The sequence below is a fragment of the Penicilliopsis zonata genome (assembly GCF_001890105.1).
Source record: "Penicilliopsis zonata CBS 506.65 unplaced genomic scaffold ASPZOscaffold_5, whole genome shotgun sequence".
Classification (NCBI taxonomy): domain Eukaryota; kingdom Fungi; phylum Ascomycota; class Eurotiomycetes; order Eurotiales; family Aspergillaceae; genus Penicilliopsis; species Penicilliopsis zonata.
The window spans coordinates 875,913-892,508 of record NW_019208915.1 but is presented as its reverse complement, the minus strand read 5'-3'; the positions used below and the strand labels follow the sequence as shown (position 1 = coordinate 892,508).

The 16,596-nt window shown below is 53.1% G+C and overlaps 5 protein-coding genes across 5 annotated transcripts; all 5 read left to right on the top strand.

The window, feature by feature from the left end:
- Nucleotides 1-475: 475 nt before the first annotated feature.
- On the top strand, nucleotides 476-1,361 carry ASPZODRAFT_64321 (hypothetical protein; the record flags this gene model as incomplete). The annotated part of the gene is made up of 3 exons (XM_022729220.1): nucleotides 476-580; nucleotides 637-1,182; nucleotides 1,233-1,361. The coding sequence occupies 3 exons, from the start codon at nucleotides 476-478 to the stop codon at nucleotides 1,359-1,361; spliced, it is 780 nt and encodes a 259-aa protein (XP_022582280.1).
- A 2,896-nt stretch (nucleotides 1,362-4,257) lies between these two features.
- Nucleotides 4,258-7,267, top strand: ASPZODRAFT_64238 (hypothetical protein; the record flags this gene model as incomplete). The annotated part of the gene is made up of 3 exons (XM_022729215.1): nucleotides 4,258-5,326; nucleotides 5,390-6,620; nucleotides 6,685-7,267. The coding sequence occupies 3 exons, from the start codon at nucleotides 4,258-4,260 to the stop codon at nucleotides 7,265-7,267; spliced, it is 2,883 nt and encodes a 960-aa protein (XP_022582279.1).
- Nucleotides 7,268-8,296: 1,029 nt separating this feature from the next.
- Nucleotides 8,297-9,456, top strand: ASPZODRAFT_131334 (hypothetical protein; the record flags this gene model as incomplete). The annotated part of the gene is made up of 4 exons (XM_022722734.1): nucleotides 8,297-8,383; nucleotides 8,606-8,762; nucleotides 8,833-9,059; nucleotides 9,116-9,456. The coding sequence occupies 4 exons, from the start codon at nucleotides 8,297-8,299 to the stop codon at nucleotides 9,254-9,256; spliced, it is 612 nt and encodes a 203-aa protein (XP_022582278.1). The 3' UTR covers nucleotides 9,257-9,456.
- Nucleotides 9,457-9,990: 534 nt separating this feature from the next.
- ASPZODRAFT_131333 (hypothetical protein) lies at nucleotides 9,991-14,526 on the top strand (the record flags this gene model as incomplete). The annotated part of the gene is made up of 3 exons (XM_022722733.1): nucleotides 9,991-10,119; nucleotides 10,182-13,205; nucleotides 13,273-14,526. Coding segments are annotated over exons 2-3 (3,844 nt in total), but the record flags the coding sequence as incomplete, so codon positions are not given.
- Nucleotides 14,527-15,277: 751 nt separating this feature from the next.
- On the top strand, nucleotides 15,278-16,573 carry ASPZODRAFT_63142 (hypothetical protein; the record flags this gene model as incomplete). The annotated part of the gene is made up of 5 exons (XM_022729128.1): nucleotides 15,278-15,361; nucleotides 15,432-15,500; nucleotides 15,562-15,577; nucleotides 15,647-16,306; nucleotides 16,380-16,573. 5 exons carry the CDS (start codon nucleotides 15,278-15,280, stop codon nucleotides 16,571-16,573), a joined length of 1,023 nt encoding a protein of 340 aa, XP_022582276.1.
- Nucleotides 16,574-16,596: the final 23 nt, after the last annotated feature.

The following is a 16,596-nucleotide window of genomic DNA, read 5'->3' as shown; positions in this document are numbered from 1 at the left end:
ATATACTACATATTACTATAGCACGCATATCATTGCTCCGTCCCTTAGTTAACTACCAGGTACCCTTACTTCATACTCATCCAATATAAGAACCTCCTAGTAAGTACTCTCCATTGGACCTCGGCAAGTGGTAAGCCGCCTTATAAATAGCTCACTGCCATTGGCTGTGGCGAAGAGGGACAATTTGTCATCAACAGAATCCACGTGACTCAAAATTGCGTCAGGGTCGGAGAATTCGAGGATGACTTTTTGAACTTTGGAAAAAGAACAACCCACCATCTGATCAGAGGCAGATTTCTTTCTATTTGCTTTCACCATGTCTCACACAGCCTCCAGAATTATCCGCAAGACAATCCTCGCCCCGGGATTCAGCGCCGAGTTGGCCGCGCGGTCCGTCCGCCTGCCGCCATGCCGAACGGTGTCGAACCTGGCCAGATTGCCCACCCTCACAGCGTCCGAGTCGCGGCGGCGACCGATGCTGCGCCCTTACCAGCAGTCTGTTGCGCGAGCTCCTGCCAACGGGTCGCCGGCGACTAAACGGACCATCTTTATTCAGACCGAGAACACCCCGAATCCAGACGTACGTGACGCATACTCTACAAAAAAAAAAAAGGAAAGTACTGATTAAAAGAATAGGCCCTTAAATTCATCCCGAACCACCGCGTTCTTCCCGAAGACTTCCCCTCGACGTTCCTGGAATATTTGTCCCCGCGGTCGACGCTGGCGCCGCCGCACCCGTCGCCGCTGGCGGCGAACCTACTGAACGTGGAAGGGGTGACGTCTGTGTTCTACGGGCCGGAGTTCATCACGGTGACCAAAGCGAGCGACGCGAACTGGGCACACATCAAGCCCGAGGTGTTCAGTCTGATCACGCAGGCGGTGACGTCCGGGGAGGCGATTGTCAACACGGTCGCACGGACGGGCGAGCCGCACGGGGACGCGCAGGAGGGCGGCGAGGTGGACTCGCTCGCGTACAACGAGGACGACGACGAAGTGGTCGGGATGATCAAGGAGTTGCTGGACACGCGGATCCGCCCGGCGATCCAGGAGGACGGGGGGGACATTGATTTCCGAGGGTTCGAGGAGGGGATCGTCAAGCTCAAGTTGCGGGGGGCGTGTCGGACGTGTGATTCCAGCACGGTGACGCTGCGGAATGGCATCGAATCGATGCTGATGCATTACGTGAGTTCCACCCTCTCTGTCGTAAACCAATGTCCTAACTAATTCTACAGATCGAAGAGGTCAAGGGAGTGGAACAGGTGCTCGACGAGGAGGAACAGATCTCCATGCTCGAGTTTGCCAAGTTTGAGCAGAAGCTGCGGGAGCAAAAGCACGCCGCAAGGAGTCTCAATTCTGCTTAACCACCTAGAGGTAGTACTTAGCACCTACCTAGTTAGTTAATTCTTCTGTACCATAGTATTCTGCCGGATACATCATCCAACAACCAAAGTTACCAGGGAGTTAGGAAGTTAAATACCGATCATGGGATGATCTAGACCATGTCATGCCACACCATGCCACCATATACCTAGATAAGTTTCCGTTCAAATACAGGTACCGAAGCAAGCTTGAATTAATAACTAGCAGGATACCCGGCTACTATTCATTAATATATTAGTACATACTACAATTGGCTATTTGCTGTGACTGCCTGCTAGCGATGCCAACCATGTGGAGGAATACGAGCGCTAACCACGGAATGCGTCGGGGGTGGCACGAGCGTCGACTTGTCTAGAGTATGTACCATGAGTAGTATTTGTAGTATTTGTAGTATTATGTAGTAGTATTATATCTGGCTATTATCATGTTACAACTCATCTGATCTGTCTGATGTCTGTTGCGGGGTATTTACTAGACATCAATAGCCAGGGACAGTATATTATAGTATAATAGTTAACAATATATAGTAAGAGGTAAATATTCAAAAAATAGAAGGTATCCTTGTTAATACCACTCAGTCACTACTACAGAGTAGGTATTTACTAGAGTAATAGTAACTACCTAGGTAGTAACTATAGAGTACCTAACTGCCAGTCCTACTAGTTATGTAGTATGTATGTAGTATGTCCCCCGCAAAGATGATAGTGGCGCTCCACAGGGATGTGTGTATCATACTACTACCTGTATAATACAGAATAATACTAGGTACCTCAGTCTCTATGTAGTTTTAATAAAGATTAATAATGAATAGACAGCTATTAGACAAGATAATACTAGACAGTGGCATTAGGTATTCTTATAGGTACCTAGTAACTAGGTACTTACTTACTACCTACCTACCTAGTAGGTACCTTCTACCTGATACAGAGCTGTACTGTATTATAGTCCCCACACCAGCTCTAGATCTCCGGATGCGTCCTTCTAGTATATGGCATACTACATAGTAGTAATTATTAGTCTATTACTAGTTAACTAGGGGCCAACAGACTGTCTACTACTTAGTACAGAGTACCTAACTAACTAGTACTTACTTACTATGTAGTACTGACTCTAGTATATTACATGGTAATATATAAAGCTTCCTACCAGGTACTTAGGTAGCTCTACAGTGTAGGGCGTCTAACTTTAGCCTCCAGGTAAAAATAATAGATTAAACAATTAAATACAGAAGAGTCAGCTATATTATTACCGAGTAAATGATCAAAGTAATACTCTGTCAGAGTAAGAAGAGTACCTACTATGTAGTAGTAACTACTCCTGTATTGCCACTACGCTTTCGTCAGTAGTAGCCACCGTTGCAGCTTGTCTCCCCCTGGCCCGGCTCAGACTCGACTCGACCCTTCCATTCTCCTCTCCTCCTCTCTCCTGTCGCCTCCCTCTTTCGCTTCTGTTCAGCCCGCCGCTGATCCCCCAGATTTTCCCTTTCCCACGATGTCTTGCTCCTGATTTTTCTTTTTCCCTATTATTATTATTCTTCTTATTCTTCTTATATTATTCTTCTTCTTGTCTCCCCCTCAAGTCTATTTCCCCTCCCCTCTTCTTGTTCTCTCTCTCTCCCCTCCTCTCCCCTCTCTTCCCCCCCTCTCTTTTTCTCCTTCTCTGGCTGCTCGTAACGTCATCCGAGGTCACGCTACCAACTGCTCCCTCCTCCTCCTCCTCCTATCGCCTTGTCCTTTTTGTCACACTGTCCAACAACCACCAACCCCTCTCCTTCTCCCCCTCCCCCTCCTTCTTCTCCTTCTCCTTCACCTTCAACTCTCCTCCCTCTCTCCTCCGCCAGTCCGCGCGGTGCGATTACCTTGCGCGCGACCACTTCTTCTTGTCGTCGCTCGTGTATGGAAGTTGTTTCTGGGAAAAGCTCATCCGACTTGACTGTCAGACGACGGAAAAAAAAGAGAAAAAACGAACCCACCGCAAAACAACCAACCCCTGAGATTAGACAAGAGGCTCATACGACTCCTTTCCGCGCGCTCCAAGTCTTTCGCCACTCTCCTACCTGCCTTTCGCCGTGACACACCTCTTCTCCCTCCCCTATCTAATACGATCGTCAGAAGCCGGGTCGCTTCGATCGCGTGAGGAAATTATAATCGCTTGTTTTGGGGTGTCTTTTTTCTGGGATAGAAAAATATACAAAAAAATAATAAAAGGTTGCGCTAGACGGTGAGTCGGAAGAAATCGAGCCAGATCGCATCGCACGCTCAGCTCAGCTCAGGCTTATGGATAAGACACGAGGCGATTCTCGATTGCTATATATGATCTCCGCGGCCACACGTTGCGCCGCCTGCTATACGGTTGGAAAAGTACAGTTTGGTGCCAGTCTATAGGTTTATAGGTATGTCGGAGTCGCGAATGCGCTAGACAAAGAATTCCTGCCTCTTTCTTCTCTCGCCTGTCGTGTATACAGTACTGTCATCATCTCATCAACTGGACTCTCCTGGGTGATCTCATAATCGACACCCCGACAAATCTTCCTAGTGAGGAAATGACTTCATTCACAGTTGATGATGCGATACATGCTCCGCTCTACCCTGAAGGCTATAAAGCTCTGAGACTCCTCTCCCACCTGCCCTCTTCCTTTCTTTCCTCTTCCCATCTCCTTCATCTCTTCCTTATCTCTACTGCTTCGTCTCTGCTTCGTCTCTGCTTCCTCATCCATTCAAATCCCTCTCCGGACTCGTCCTTCATCCTGTTTCTTTCCTGTTCCTCAAACCGACGGTTTCTCGCTTCGTCTAACACATCGCCAGTTTCTTGTCCTTTTCGCTTTGCACCCTTACCATCTCCAAATCCTTTTGTTGAGAGCAAAATCACACACATAATATGGCCGCGCCATCGAGCAAGCCTGCCCATGCGGTCAAGGCGACCGTTTCTCCCACTCCGACCAACAGCGTCTCCGCGAGATTGGAGAAAAGCTATCCGGGTGTGCGCCGGTCGACTCCTGACTCCGAGGCCCTGGCATCTTCCGACGACGACGGAGAGCAGCCGCACTTTAACCAGACCGCGACCGCCGCTCTTTTCGCGGCCAAACCTGCCAGACGCACCTCCTGGCTGAACGAGGTGCCCTTGGCGCTTTCCAAGAAGACCTCCATGTCCGCTACCGGCCCGCTCTCCGCCGGAGGCGGCTCTAACCCGACCAGTCCCGCCATCGAACAGCCCAGCTGGCTGACCACCAGTTCCGGCATGGGTAGTGCTGGCGCCGGATCCGTTGCCTGGGCACCTGGAGCCAACAGTTCGTTTTCCTGGGGCTCGGGCATCTGGAACAGTGAGTCGCGCAAAGAGCCTCCCCCGCGCCTGGCGGAGCTCGTGCCCTCCCCCACTATGACCAGCGCCCAGATGGTGAATAACAACCACCACCACCACCACCACCACCACCACCTCGCAGAGGAGATGATGAGCCCAACCAGCCGCACCTTCTCCGGCGAACCCGCCATCCCTTTCTCTATTCCCCTTCATCCCACCCCCAAAACTTACCGCTCCCAATCCTACTCCGTCGGCCAGATGGACCCAGAGTTTCTCAACCTCATGGCCACCAAGGCACCAAACGCCCCATATCCCCCCCCAACTGCCGCCGGCGCCCGCTCCCGAGGTGGCAACCAGTTCTCAGCGCTCCAGCACCGTTCATCGCGCCCCAGTCTACTCGGAGAGTTGGGCCACGATCCCGCCATGCTCGGCCGCGTGCGCGAAGATGACAACGGCGACGATGAGGAAGGGGGCAGCGCCAATGGCTCGGATGGAAGTCTGAATTACAGTGCTCATCAGGCCCGCACTATCGAACAACTCTCTCGGGAGAACGCGCTCCTCCGCCAAGCCGCTGGACAGATGGATAGCCGCCTGCGGGACCGCGCCATGTCCTCCACTTCGGTTAACAGTGGCTACCCTCTCGCCAGCGGTCCTCCTCCTGCTGCTAATGTTGCCGGTACTTCTGTCTCGGCTCCTTCAAATGGCGGCGCAGTGGGTGGTGGTGCCCCTGCTCCCGCCGCCGCGAATCGGATTCGCGGTAGTCTCCTGGAAGAAACTGATCTTGCAGTTGAAGACCTCGACGAACTAGGCGACATCCCCGGATACGGCAACATCCGAAGCGGCACCCGTCGCCGTCTCTCGGAGCACTCCTCCAACCTAGAAAAACAGTTCCCCACCTCTCTGACTTCCCTCGAAAACCGTACCCTGGAGAACGTCAAGAAGGCCCATTGGCAGACATCCCTGGGGTTCAGTGGCGTCGCCGACCTGCCCCAGAGCCGTCGCCATTCATTCGCCGATATCCCCGTCCGCCACCCCTCGATCAGCGCCCCGAACGATGCGCAGGTGAGTCTGGCCCCACGCTCCGGCCTGGCCGAGCATGAGGAGGCATATGCCACGCCCATCGGGGAAGGTCCCCTCGTGAGCCCCGGTTCAAACCGTGAGTACGACACTTTTCTTACCCTTGGTCCCCTGGAAGAACTCAGAATGAAATTGGATCGTTTACACGTCCGGATGTTTGCAGAGAACTACTTTTCCCCCGAACAAGTCCTCCGCGCCGCCGCCGCGGCGCAGGCGGCCTCCGAGAACAACAGCAGTAACAACAACACCACCACCGCCACCACCGCCAACAACAGCAACAACCCCTTGCACCCGGCCTACGCCATGGCCCCCCACCCCTACGGTCGCCCCCAGTCAGGCCTGCTTCACTCCCACCAGAACCAACTTCTGTACATCGTCACCTTCAAGTGCCACCGCGCCGATGTTTTCTACATTCAGGAGGACACCGGGCTGCAGGTCAAGGCAGGCGACCTGGTGATCGTCGAGGCCGATCGCGGCACCGACCTGGGGACTGTCCAGCACTCAAACATCTCTCTTCCCAAGGCCCGCGAGCTGAAGCAACAGTACGCTGAGGAGCATTACAAGTGGCTCATGATGTTCTCCCGCCAGGGCCAGACCGGTGGCGCCTCGACCCTCCTCAACCCTTCCGGTGGCGTTTCCAACTTGAACCGTAGTGCCATCGGCGGTATGGGCCCCCATGGACATCATGGCGCGCAAGACTCAACCGCCGACATCAAGCCGAAGCTCATCAAGCGCCTGGCGCAGAACCACGAGATCCTCACCCTGCGCGACAAGGAGGGGAATGAGGCCAAGGCCAAGCGCGTCTGCCAGCAGAAGGTTGTCGAACACCGTCTCAACATGGAGATCCTCGACGCCGAATTTCAAATGTACGTCCCCATCCCTTGGCTCCCTTTTCCCTTTCCTTCTTTCATCTCCATGCTGACCATATAGGGACTGGAAAAAGCTTACTTTCTACTACTTCGCGGACTCGTACATCAATTTTAACTCCCTGGTCACCGACCTGTTCAAAATTTATAAGACCAGAATCTGGATGTCGGCCATTAACCCTGCGTCGTTTGTGACCCCCCCAACAGCCGGCCTGCTTTCGGGCGGTGGTCCTCACAGCCCGCTGGGATACAATCAGGACGTTGCGCCTACCGACCGACGGACCCAGCGCCATGACTCCCGGTCCTACGGCGGTGCCGTCCGCGAGTCGTTCGATGCCGGTCGCGACGGTCGCGGTGATCATCCCTCGATGGGACTCGGCGGCCGCGGCGTGTACCCCGATTCCTCCTCCTACGCCTCTTTCCACCAGCCTGTTGCTCGTCAGCACGACCTGGGGGCATTGGGCGGATTCCCGTCCCCCATGCACCAGGCTCAACCTGACCCTTTCTCTGCATACTCGTCCGCCGCCTACGGCAATCTGGACTCCGGATATCTCGACTACGCGGACCACGGAGCCGGCGCGCCGCGCGTGCACCCAACTCAGAGCGACTATGTCAACCGCTTCCAAGGCCTCTCGCTCGGCTCCTGATGTATCAACATTTCCTTTTTTTTTTCTTTTTTTTTTTCTCTTTTCTCTTCTTTCTGGTTTTCCTTCTACTTTTTCCTTTCGAGTGAACGGCCGTGCCCCTAGACTATGGTTAGCTTTTCCCACCCCCCTTCTTTTTTTTTTTTTCTCTTTCTTTCGAATGTTCTGAATATCCCCTTGGTTCTTCCGATAGTTTTCGAATCTTCTTCTTCTGGGGTGGTTACCCTTCTGGTTTCCTCCTCTGGTTTCAGCTCCTTTCTTCTGCTTCTTGTCGCGGCTTTCTTTTTTTTTTTTACTACCCCTAGAGTTTGCACTGCGTTCTGGACGGATTTCCCAGTCTCTACTGTTGACGCCCATAGACACCTGATGAAATAATGGAATGGAGATCCCCTGTAAGCATGGTTTTGATTTCTTGATCTTTTTTTCTCTCTCTTTCCCTTTCTCTTTACATGCTTTCTTTTTTATTCCATTTTTGTTTTTTTCTTCTTCACCTGCCTCTTCCTTTCTCTCTCTCCAAAAGACATGTTACGCATTGCAGACTACGTTGTCGACGAAATTGACCTTTCACGATTACAGCCTGGTTCTTCGTTCTGTTCGTACTTGAGCTCGACTTTGTCGAAAAACTAAAGGATACGAGGCGGCCTGTTGATACTGTGTATTCATATTAGACTGTTAATAAATTACTGCAACTTCTGCTGCTAGGTATTATCACTCATTAATACTTTTTCTTTTGTACTCGTCGGTTCATCTGAAATCTCACGTGACCGGAACAAACCTCCACCGTTCCGGGTCTGGTCGACTTTTTGATTATTAAAACCACGTGATACCGCTAGTCCGTTTAAAGCAATTCTTTGCCTTAGGCAGTAGATGATTGTGGACCTCGCCTAATTTCTCGTCCCACACAAACCCGTCTCGAAGATCTCTCACGAACTTTTCACGACAACCGACAACGCCAACGACAAGGTATGCACATGCACCCTACAGATACATCTGAGGAAAACCACCTGAACTAATTTATTTGTGATCGTCCAGATGGGTGCCCTCAAGTACGTGGAAGAGATCCAGAAGAAGAAGCAGTCCGATGTGATTCGCTTCCTTCTGCGTGTGCGCTGCTGGGAGGTGAGCTTTTCCTGTCCCTGATTTCGATTTCTCGAGAACTGCATAAACTGCTCGATACAGTCGTGTTTATTGCGAAAGCATTGAGCTCCTTTGAAATCACTCCAGACTTTCGAATGAATAATCGATTTTTTTTTTCTTTCGATCTGGAGTGGTCTCAAAAGGACTGTGGCATCCGTGTCTTGCTATACACTCGTTGAACATTGCTGAGAGTGCATAATATAGCTCCGTCAGCTCAACGTCATCCACCGCGCCTCCCGTCCTTCTCGCCCGGACAAGGCCCGTCGTCTTGGTTACAAGGCCAAGCAGGGTTATGTTGTCTACCGCGTCCGTGTGAGACGTGGTGGTCGCAAGAAGCCCGTTCCCAAGGGTGCCACTTACGGTAAATAGCCCCGAAGAAGCACCTTGGAACAATTCGTCCTGCTTGATACTTATCTACTATATTTTATTAGGCAAGCCCACCAACCAGGGTGTCAACCAGCTCAAGTACCAGCGTGCCCTCAAGGCCACCGCTGAGGAGCGTGTCGGCCGCCGCTGCGCTAACCTGCGCGTCCTAAACTCCTACTGGATCAACCAGGACTCGACCTACAAGTACTTCGAGGTCATCCTCGTTGACCCCCAGCACAAGGCCATCCGTCGTGATGCTCGTATCAACTGGATCTGCAACCCTGTCCACAAGGTAAGCCATAAAGAAAACTCTTTGAATTCAATTTCACCTGCTAATCGAATTTTTAGCACCGCGAGAGCCGTGGTCTCACCGCTACCGGCAAGAAGTCCCGTGGCATGAACCGTGGTCACAAGTTCAACCACACCACCGCTGGTCGCCGCAAGACCTGGCTGCGCCACAACACCCAGAGCTACTGGAGATACCGTTAAATGCCTTGTCCGTGGATTGTGGGCATGGAAATCGTTCTGGGAATCGTTCTGGCAATGGGGCTGGGGATGTCTTTCTTTCAATAAAATTCAGAATTGCTACGGCTACGGCCATGGAAATACCATCGACCTTTGAGCATAACGCAGACTTGGCGGTAGCAAATCTGCAAAACTTCTTTTACAGAGCCATCTCTTTTTTTTTTTATACCTCTCGTGGTTAATGACGATATGTAGTTTCTTCAGTTGCTCTGCTGTACGGAGTAGTTCTACGAGTAAATCTGAAACTCTCCGTACTCCGAGTCGACGGGAGTGTCAGTATCAAACATGATCTATTAATAGTGATCACCTATAATTAACTACTTAGTTACCTGGTAGTTAGTTACCTACGGAGTACCTAGGTAATTACTGTTAACTACTACTCCGTAACAAGTCGGACTAAGCTCGGTATCAACCAAGACACTCAGACCCACGACTGAGACAGTTCCAGCAGATCACTTCAGCAAGCAGGAGTACCGTAGCAGGAGTCAATAGCCATCCCCCTATATGGTACGGCGGCGTACCTTTAGGTAGATAATTATGTAGTAATAGGTCACAGAAGGGACTGCAGTCTCCACCGAGGTTACCTTGGCGAACATGTCACTCACGTTTGCGACTGCCCCAGGCAGCTCAGCCCAGTAGGCGTCGTCGTGCTTAATGCGGCCATCCGAGTCGATTGGATCATCGTTCTTGCTCTTGCTCTTGCTCTACTTTTGCTGTCTTGCCCTGTTTCCCTGTTTCCCTGTTTCCCTGTTTCTCTGTTTCTCTGTTTCTGTCACCAAAGCCTAGGTTGCTTCTTGTTGTCGGTTATTCTGTCTGTCTTTGAAGCGGTCAGCCTACCTTCCTGCCTTCCGTCCCCTCCGCTTCTTTTACTGACAACACTGCCTTTCAGTGTACTCGAACTACTTTACGGAAGACTTTAGAACACAATCAACTGTTATTTTTGTTGTTAAAAGTCCCTTTTTCCACCATTACAGTGTCTACGAATGCCACATGCCGCCGTGGTCGTCCCGCTCGCCGTCCATTCCTTCTCCCTCGAATTCCAACCAGCCCACCTCCTCCATCACCACCATCCCCCCTGCTGCCCCTCTGGAACGCACGGCGCTGCGTTCTTCCCCTCGCGATGTCCCGCCCGGCCGAGCTGCCCCGTCAATGAGCCCTTCGCTCTTTGCAGCCTCTCCTCTGTCTCGTCGAGGTCATTCGCGGTCCGTTAGCCATCCCTCACCTGCGCCGTTCTCGGGACCAGGGCGTAGGGCTGCAGCGGCAGGAGAAGGAGGAACAGCAGCAGCAGCAGCAGCAGTAGGAGGAGGCAATAATCGGCTCGTTCTGAAGAATCATTTTCTTGATTCAGATGATGATGACGACGACGAGGTGACCTACATCTCCGGGCCGCTCGCGAGTAGCCCGCGGAAGGGACAGGCCCGGGCGGGGGGCCAGCCGCCTGTTGTCGACGACTTCCTGACGGGCAAGTGCATGACGTGCAGTTCCACGGTGCGGTGGCCTCGCAACCTCAAGGTCTTTCGCTGCACCAACTGCTTGACCGTCAATGATCTGGAGCCTGTCGTTGATGCACCGCAGGAGATCGGCTGCAGCAACACCCCTGGTCATGCTCATCCGGGACCAGGAGGCGGCGACCGTGTTCGAAGAAAAGCGGTCCCTGTGTCAATCTCTCGCACTCAGGCCATCATCGACGAGTGCGTATCTGTATACCTCCAGCGGCTATTAGACGGCCTAGGATCGTCAGCCGCAGCCTCACCATTCACCATCAACGAAAAGAAGGCCGAGAGGCATTACGGGGTGACGAGCGATGGCCATCTTTCCCCATCCAACTCACACTTCTTCGATCCTTCCTCGGCTTACCCGCGGCAGCAGCCGCCGCCGCCGCCACCGCCGCCACCGCCGCCACGAGCAGGGGACTTGCGCAGCCGGAGTCTGTCTGCGACCAGGCTACCATCAGGAAGATCGGATGATGGCCATACGGAGACGGACCAGAACTATTTGACACCACAACCGCCGCCACGACGTCGCTCGGATGTCAAACCTGGGGATGTAGAGGGCGCTCGCCGGAAGTTGGATGTGGAGAATACCCCCAACGAGGACCGATCGCCTCGCGACGCTGCTCGATTTGGGACGGATTCGGAACCCAGAGATTCGGACAGGCATCCATCTAAACGGTTGTTCCAAGCGCTAGAGGACTACCTGATTGCCTCGTTCAAGGGTTGTGAGTGCCTCAATGGCTCCTTTAGCACCGCGCGACCGTTACCCCGTGCGGCCAGCGACGGCTGCCCCCCTAAAATGAATCTGGAGCATGAATCCCAAGAAGATTCAGCCCCCTCCCATACAATTCCCGTCTTTGAACCTGACGCCAAACTTCTTCTCTTGGGTGATGTGGCGGAGAATTCCACATGGTGGATGAATGAGTGGGCGCAGTCGAGCGATGCCCATGCACATCCCAGGGGGGAGAAAGCGATGCCACGAGGGCATCGTGCTGTTACCTCGCGGAGTCCTCGAATCAATTGGGCCGAACTCGCCCATTGGTATCAGCTCATCATCAATGCCGGGGATTCCTGGGTCGAGAAGTGGTCGGCAATGCAACCAAGTCCAACGTTGAATAACGAAAAATGTGTCAGGTGGCGTTCCATTGACACTACTATGATTGATAGAGAGATTCAAGAAGCACGGCTTCACGTCCAGAGGACACTGCTCAAAGCCACGGAGAACCTGCTCAAGAGGCCCCGGCAGCCTCTCAAGAAGCCAGAAGAGATGCGCTTCCTCATCATTCTACTCATGAATCCCCTCCTCTACTCGTCCAGCCCGCAGCTCACACTACGACCCGTGCCACAGGGAGCAAGACGACCTTCCCATCCCAATAACACCACCACCACCAACAACAACAACGTCGTCCGTCCGACCCCCCGTGAAAAACCCTTTTCGCCCTCTCGCAAGGAGCTGCCCCCGACGCCCTCTGCCACCCGGGACGGCGGTCCCAAAAATCACTCAGGCATCATCAAACGAATTCTGGGTCAGCTGTCAAACATGCCCAACGACTGTCACCACTATCTCGTGTCATGGTTTTCTCGTTTGTCTGTAGGTCAATTTGAGAAGCTGGTTGACGTCGTCGGGGGCTTCGTGACGTACCGGTTGAGCCGTCAACATGGCCGGAGGCGGAGACAGTCGTCCAGGAACGAAAATACTCTGATTCCCAGCTTCTCCAGCGCTACCGGAAACACTCCTGCAGAACTCCACGCTGCCATCAATGGCAGAACCCCCCCCAAAGTTGGAAAGGACAAGAAGGAGAAACCGGTCGTCTATGAGGAAGACTGGCAGATTCGGGCCGCTGCTCGGGTGATGTCTCTACTGTTCACGGCGAACAATGCAAGCGCCTCACGGAGACCACCCGATAACCCGGCGGAAAGTACTCATCATCATCATCCCAATAATAACAACAACAACAACAATAATAAAGAAGCAGCTCGTTATGGCCATGTTGTCCCCATCAGCACATTTTACAACACGTTGCTGGACTACTCGGATCTGGTGGCTGATTTTGAAGCGTGGGAAACCAAGACCTCCAAGTTCTGCTTTTGCCAGTACCCGTTCCTTCTCAGCATTTGGGCCAAGATTCATGTCCTGGAGCACGATGCTCGCCGGCAGATGGAGGTCAAGGCCCGAGAGGCTTTCTTCAAAAGCATTCTCAACCGCAAGGCGATCAGCCAGTATCTAGTGCTGAAGGTTCGACGGGACTGCCTAGTGGAAGACAGCCTGCAGAACGTTAGCGAGGTTGTCGGGTCTGGCCAAGAGGATATCAAAAAGGGCCTCCGTATTGAGTTTATCGGTGAAGAAGGTGTGGACGCGGGAGGCCTGCGCAAAGAATGGTTTCTCCTCCTGGTCAGAGAAGTGTTTGACCCTCATCACGGTTCGCTCTTCTCTCCTCTCCCTTTTTTCTCTTCCTATAAAAAAATCGCCTGTGCTAATACATGCAGGCCTTTTCCTCTATGACGAAGACTCTCGGTACTGCTACTTCAATCCTTTTTGTTTCGAAAATTCAGAGCAGTTCTTCCTGGTAGGTGTCCTGCTGGGGTTAGCTATCTACAACTCCACCATTCTGGACGTGGCGTTACCGCCCTTTGCGTTCAAGAAGCTTTTGGCGGCGGCACCGCCGTCTAATAGCGGAGTGCAAACATCAACGGCGCGCCCAGCCTTCAAGAGCAGTCTGGACGACCTGGCGGAGTATCGACCCGCCCTGGCCAAGGGCCTCCGCGGACTGCTAGAGTTTGAAGGAGACGTCTCGGAGACGTTCTGCTACGACTTTGTGGCGCAGGTTGATCGCTACGGCGAGCGGGTCAAGGTACCTCTTTGTGCTGGCGGCGAGAAACGGCCCGTCACCAACGCCAACCGACGCGAGTTTGTCGACCTCTACGTACATTATCTACTGGACACGGCGGTGACGCGGCAATTCGAGCCGTTTAAGCGCGGGTTCTTCACAGTGTGTGGCGGCAACGCGCTGTCGCTCTTCCGGCCCGAGGAGATCGAGCTTCTGGTGCGCGGCTCGGACGAGCCTCTGGATGTGACCTCGCTGCGGGCTGTCGCTACGTACGACAATTGGGGCAGCAATGCTCGGCCGGAGTCGCAATCGGTGGTCCAGTGGTTCTGGGCGTTTTTCGGCGAGGCGAGCCCGGCGGCGCAGCGCAAGATTCTCTCGTTCATCACGGGTAGCGACCGGATCCCCGCGATGGGGGCGACCAGTCTCGTGATCAAGCTTGCATGTCTTGGGGAGGACTCGCCGCGATATCCGACGGCGCGGACGTGCTTCAACACACTGGGCCTGTACCGCTACGGGAGCCGGGAGAAGCTGGAGCGGATGCTATGGGGGGCAGTGGTGAACAGCGAGGGATTCGGGTTGAAGTAATATTAATAACCTCTCTCTCTTTCTCTCTCTCTTTCTATTTTATCTCATCGTAGGCTATGTAGAGTGTAAACCAGTGTCTCTCGCCTGTAATTTTCTTGAGCAAGATGAAGCCAACATTGAATAGTACCTAGTTACTTAGGTAGTAACCAAGTGATCTCTGTGCGGGGTGTCTGTGTCCCCCGCTTATCAAGCGGTCAGGATCGTCGGATGGCACGCATGGCGAGTGGACTCGTCGTATGGAAAGCTGCAGGGTCGAGGGTGAGCACCGGTCATAAGACCGCAATGAGTTTCTGCGTGGTTTTAGTAGGTTAGTTGGCTGTCTCTTGAACCTGCTGGGGGGGGGATCTTGGAAGGTTGCTTTTTTTCCGTCTTCTGTTTATTCGAGCGGGGGAGGAGAGCGAGGAAGCAAGGAAGCGGTGAAAGCTGGCTTATCTAGCTGTATAGGTATTATGATTAGCTTTAGGGATTATTCAACACAGTGAGAGTTACTTGATTAGTTATAAGCATATGGTTCACTTTTTCTGGTGGTTAGTTCTGCCTTTGTAGCTCTCAGGTACCGAGTACGCTACTGACTGACGGTTCGACCATTGCGGAGCCCTGTGGGGGTACCTGGGTAAAGCTATGAGGTCAGTATGGATCCCTGATAGAGAGGATTGCCTTGGATAGTGGCTGGAAGCTGGGAAGGGGGGGGAAAAAAAAAGGGAAGCCAGGAACCAGATGGAAGAGGTGAGAAAGAGAGAGATGACATGTCAGGTAGACAGACAGGTGAGTAGCTGAGAGTAGAGTGCCAGGACTTGCTCTCACTTAAACTGGTCCAGACATGTGAAGTCAGTGACCCCACCCAGTAATTGCTCTGCTTCTCCCCCCTCTTCTCTTCTCTCACTTTCTTCCTTCTTATATTTTCTTTTTCACCTCCCCTTGCCCTTCTTCTTTCTCTTCTCTTCTTCATCTTCTTCTTCTTCTTCATCCTCAGCTTTATTCCCCTCCTCTTTCAGCATCATCTTCCCCCTTCAACACTCCTTGCTCTTCTTAAAATCTAGACCTTTATTCCCTTCACAATGGCTAACCTTCCCAAGACCATGAAAGCTCTCAGATATGAGAAGCCAGAGGTGCATGGCCTCGTTGACATTCCTCTTCCCACCCTCCGTGAGAACGACGTCCTGGTAGGTTCCCCTTCAGTAAAGAGAGAGTGTCATCGTTCCTGTCTGGCTGACTGGTTGACCTGCTGGATAGATCAAGGTCAAGGCCTGCGGTGTTTGCGGAACGGACCTGCACATCCACGAGGGAGAGTTCCTGGCCAAGGTACGTCGTCATCTATTCACGGTGTTCCACAGTGTTCATATCGACTAACCGTCTCTGATAGTTCCCTCTTGTCCCTGGTATGAATGAATTCAACTTCTGGAGACGGAGAGATATTGAAAAGGAGGAGAAGCTAATAGAATGATTAGGTCACGAGACCGTCGGTGTCGTTGCCGCCATGGGCCCCAAGGTCAAGGGCTTCACCATCGGAGACCGCGTCGTGGCCGACAACTCAGAGTTGTGCGGCGAGTGCTTCTACTGTCGTCGGGGCGAGGAGCTGCTGTGCGAGCACTTTGAGGCCCACGGCGTCACCATGAACGGTGGCTTCGCCGAATACTGTGCCTACCCGGCCGGTCGTGTTTTCAAGATCAAGAACCTCTCCGACGTTGACGCCACCCTCCTTGAGCCCGCCTCCTGCGCCGCCCACGGCTTGGACAAGATCGCCCCCAAGATGGGCTCGTCTGTCCTCCTGTTCGGCGCCGGCCCCACCGGTCTCATCCTTGCCCAGATGCTCCGTCAGAATGGTGGCTGCAAGGTCGTCGTCGCCGCCCCGGAGGGTCTCAAGATGGACCTGGCCAAGTCGCTCGGTGCCGGTGACGAGTACATCGCCCTTTCCCGCCAGGACCCTAGTGCCCAGTTCCAGAAGATCAAGGCCGACAACCCTTATGGCTTCGACATCGTCGTTGAGGCCACTGGCAGCGTCAAGATCCTCGAGGACGCCATCAACTATGTCCGTCGCGGCGGTAAGCTCGTCGTTTATGGCGTGTATGCCAACAAGGACCGCGTCTCTTGGCCCCCTAGCAAGATCTGTCAGTATCTCTCTTCTCTTTCTCTCTCCCTCTCTCTCTCTCTCTCTCTCTCTCTATTTACTAACAGAAACAGTTGGCGATGAGATCACCATCCTCGGTTCCTTCTCCGAGGTGTACAAGTTCCCCGCCGCGATCGACTACCTCGACTCTGGCAAGGTCAAGGTCGACGGGATCGTCAACAAGGTCTTCAAGATCGAGCAGTGGGAGGAGTGCCTCGAGGCGATGCGCAACAAGTCTGCCATCAAGGCTGCCATCACTTTTGATTAAATTTTCTCGATATCGGTACACGT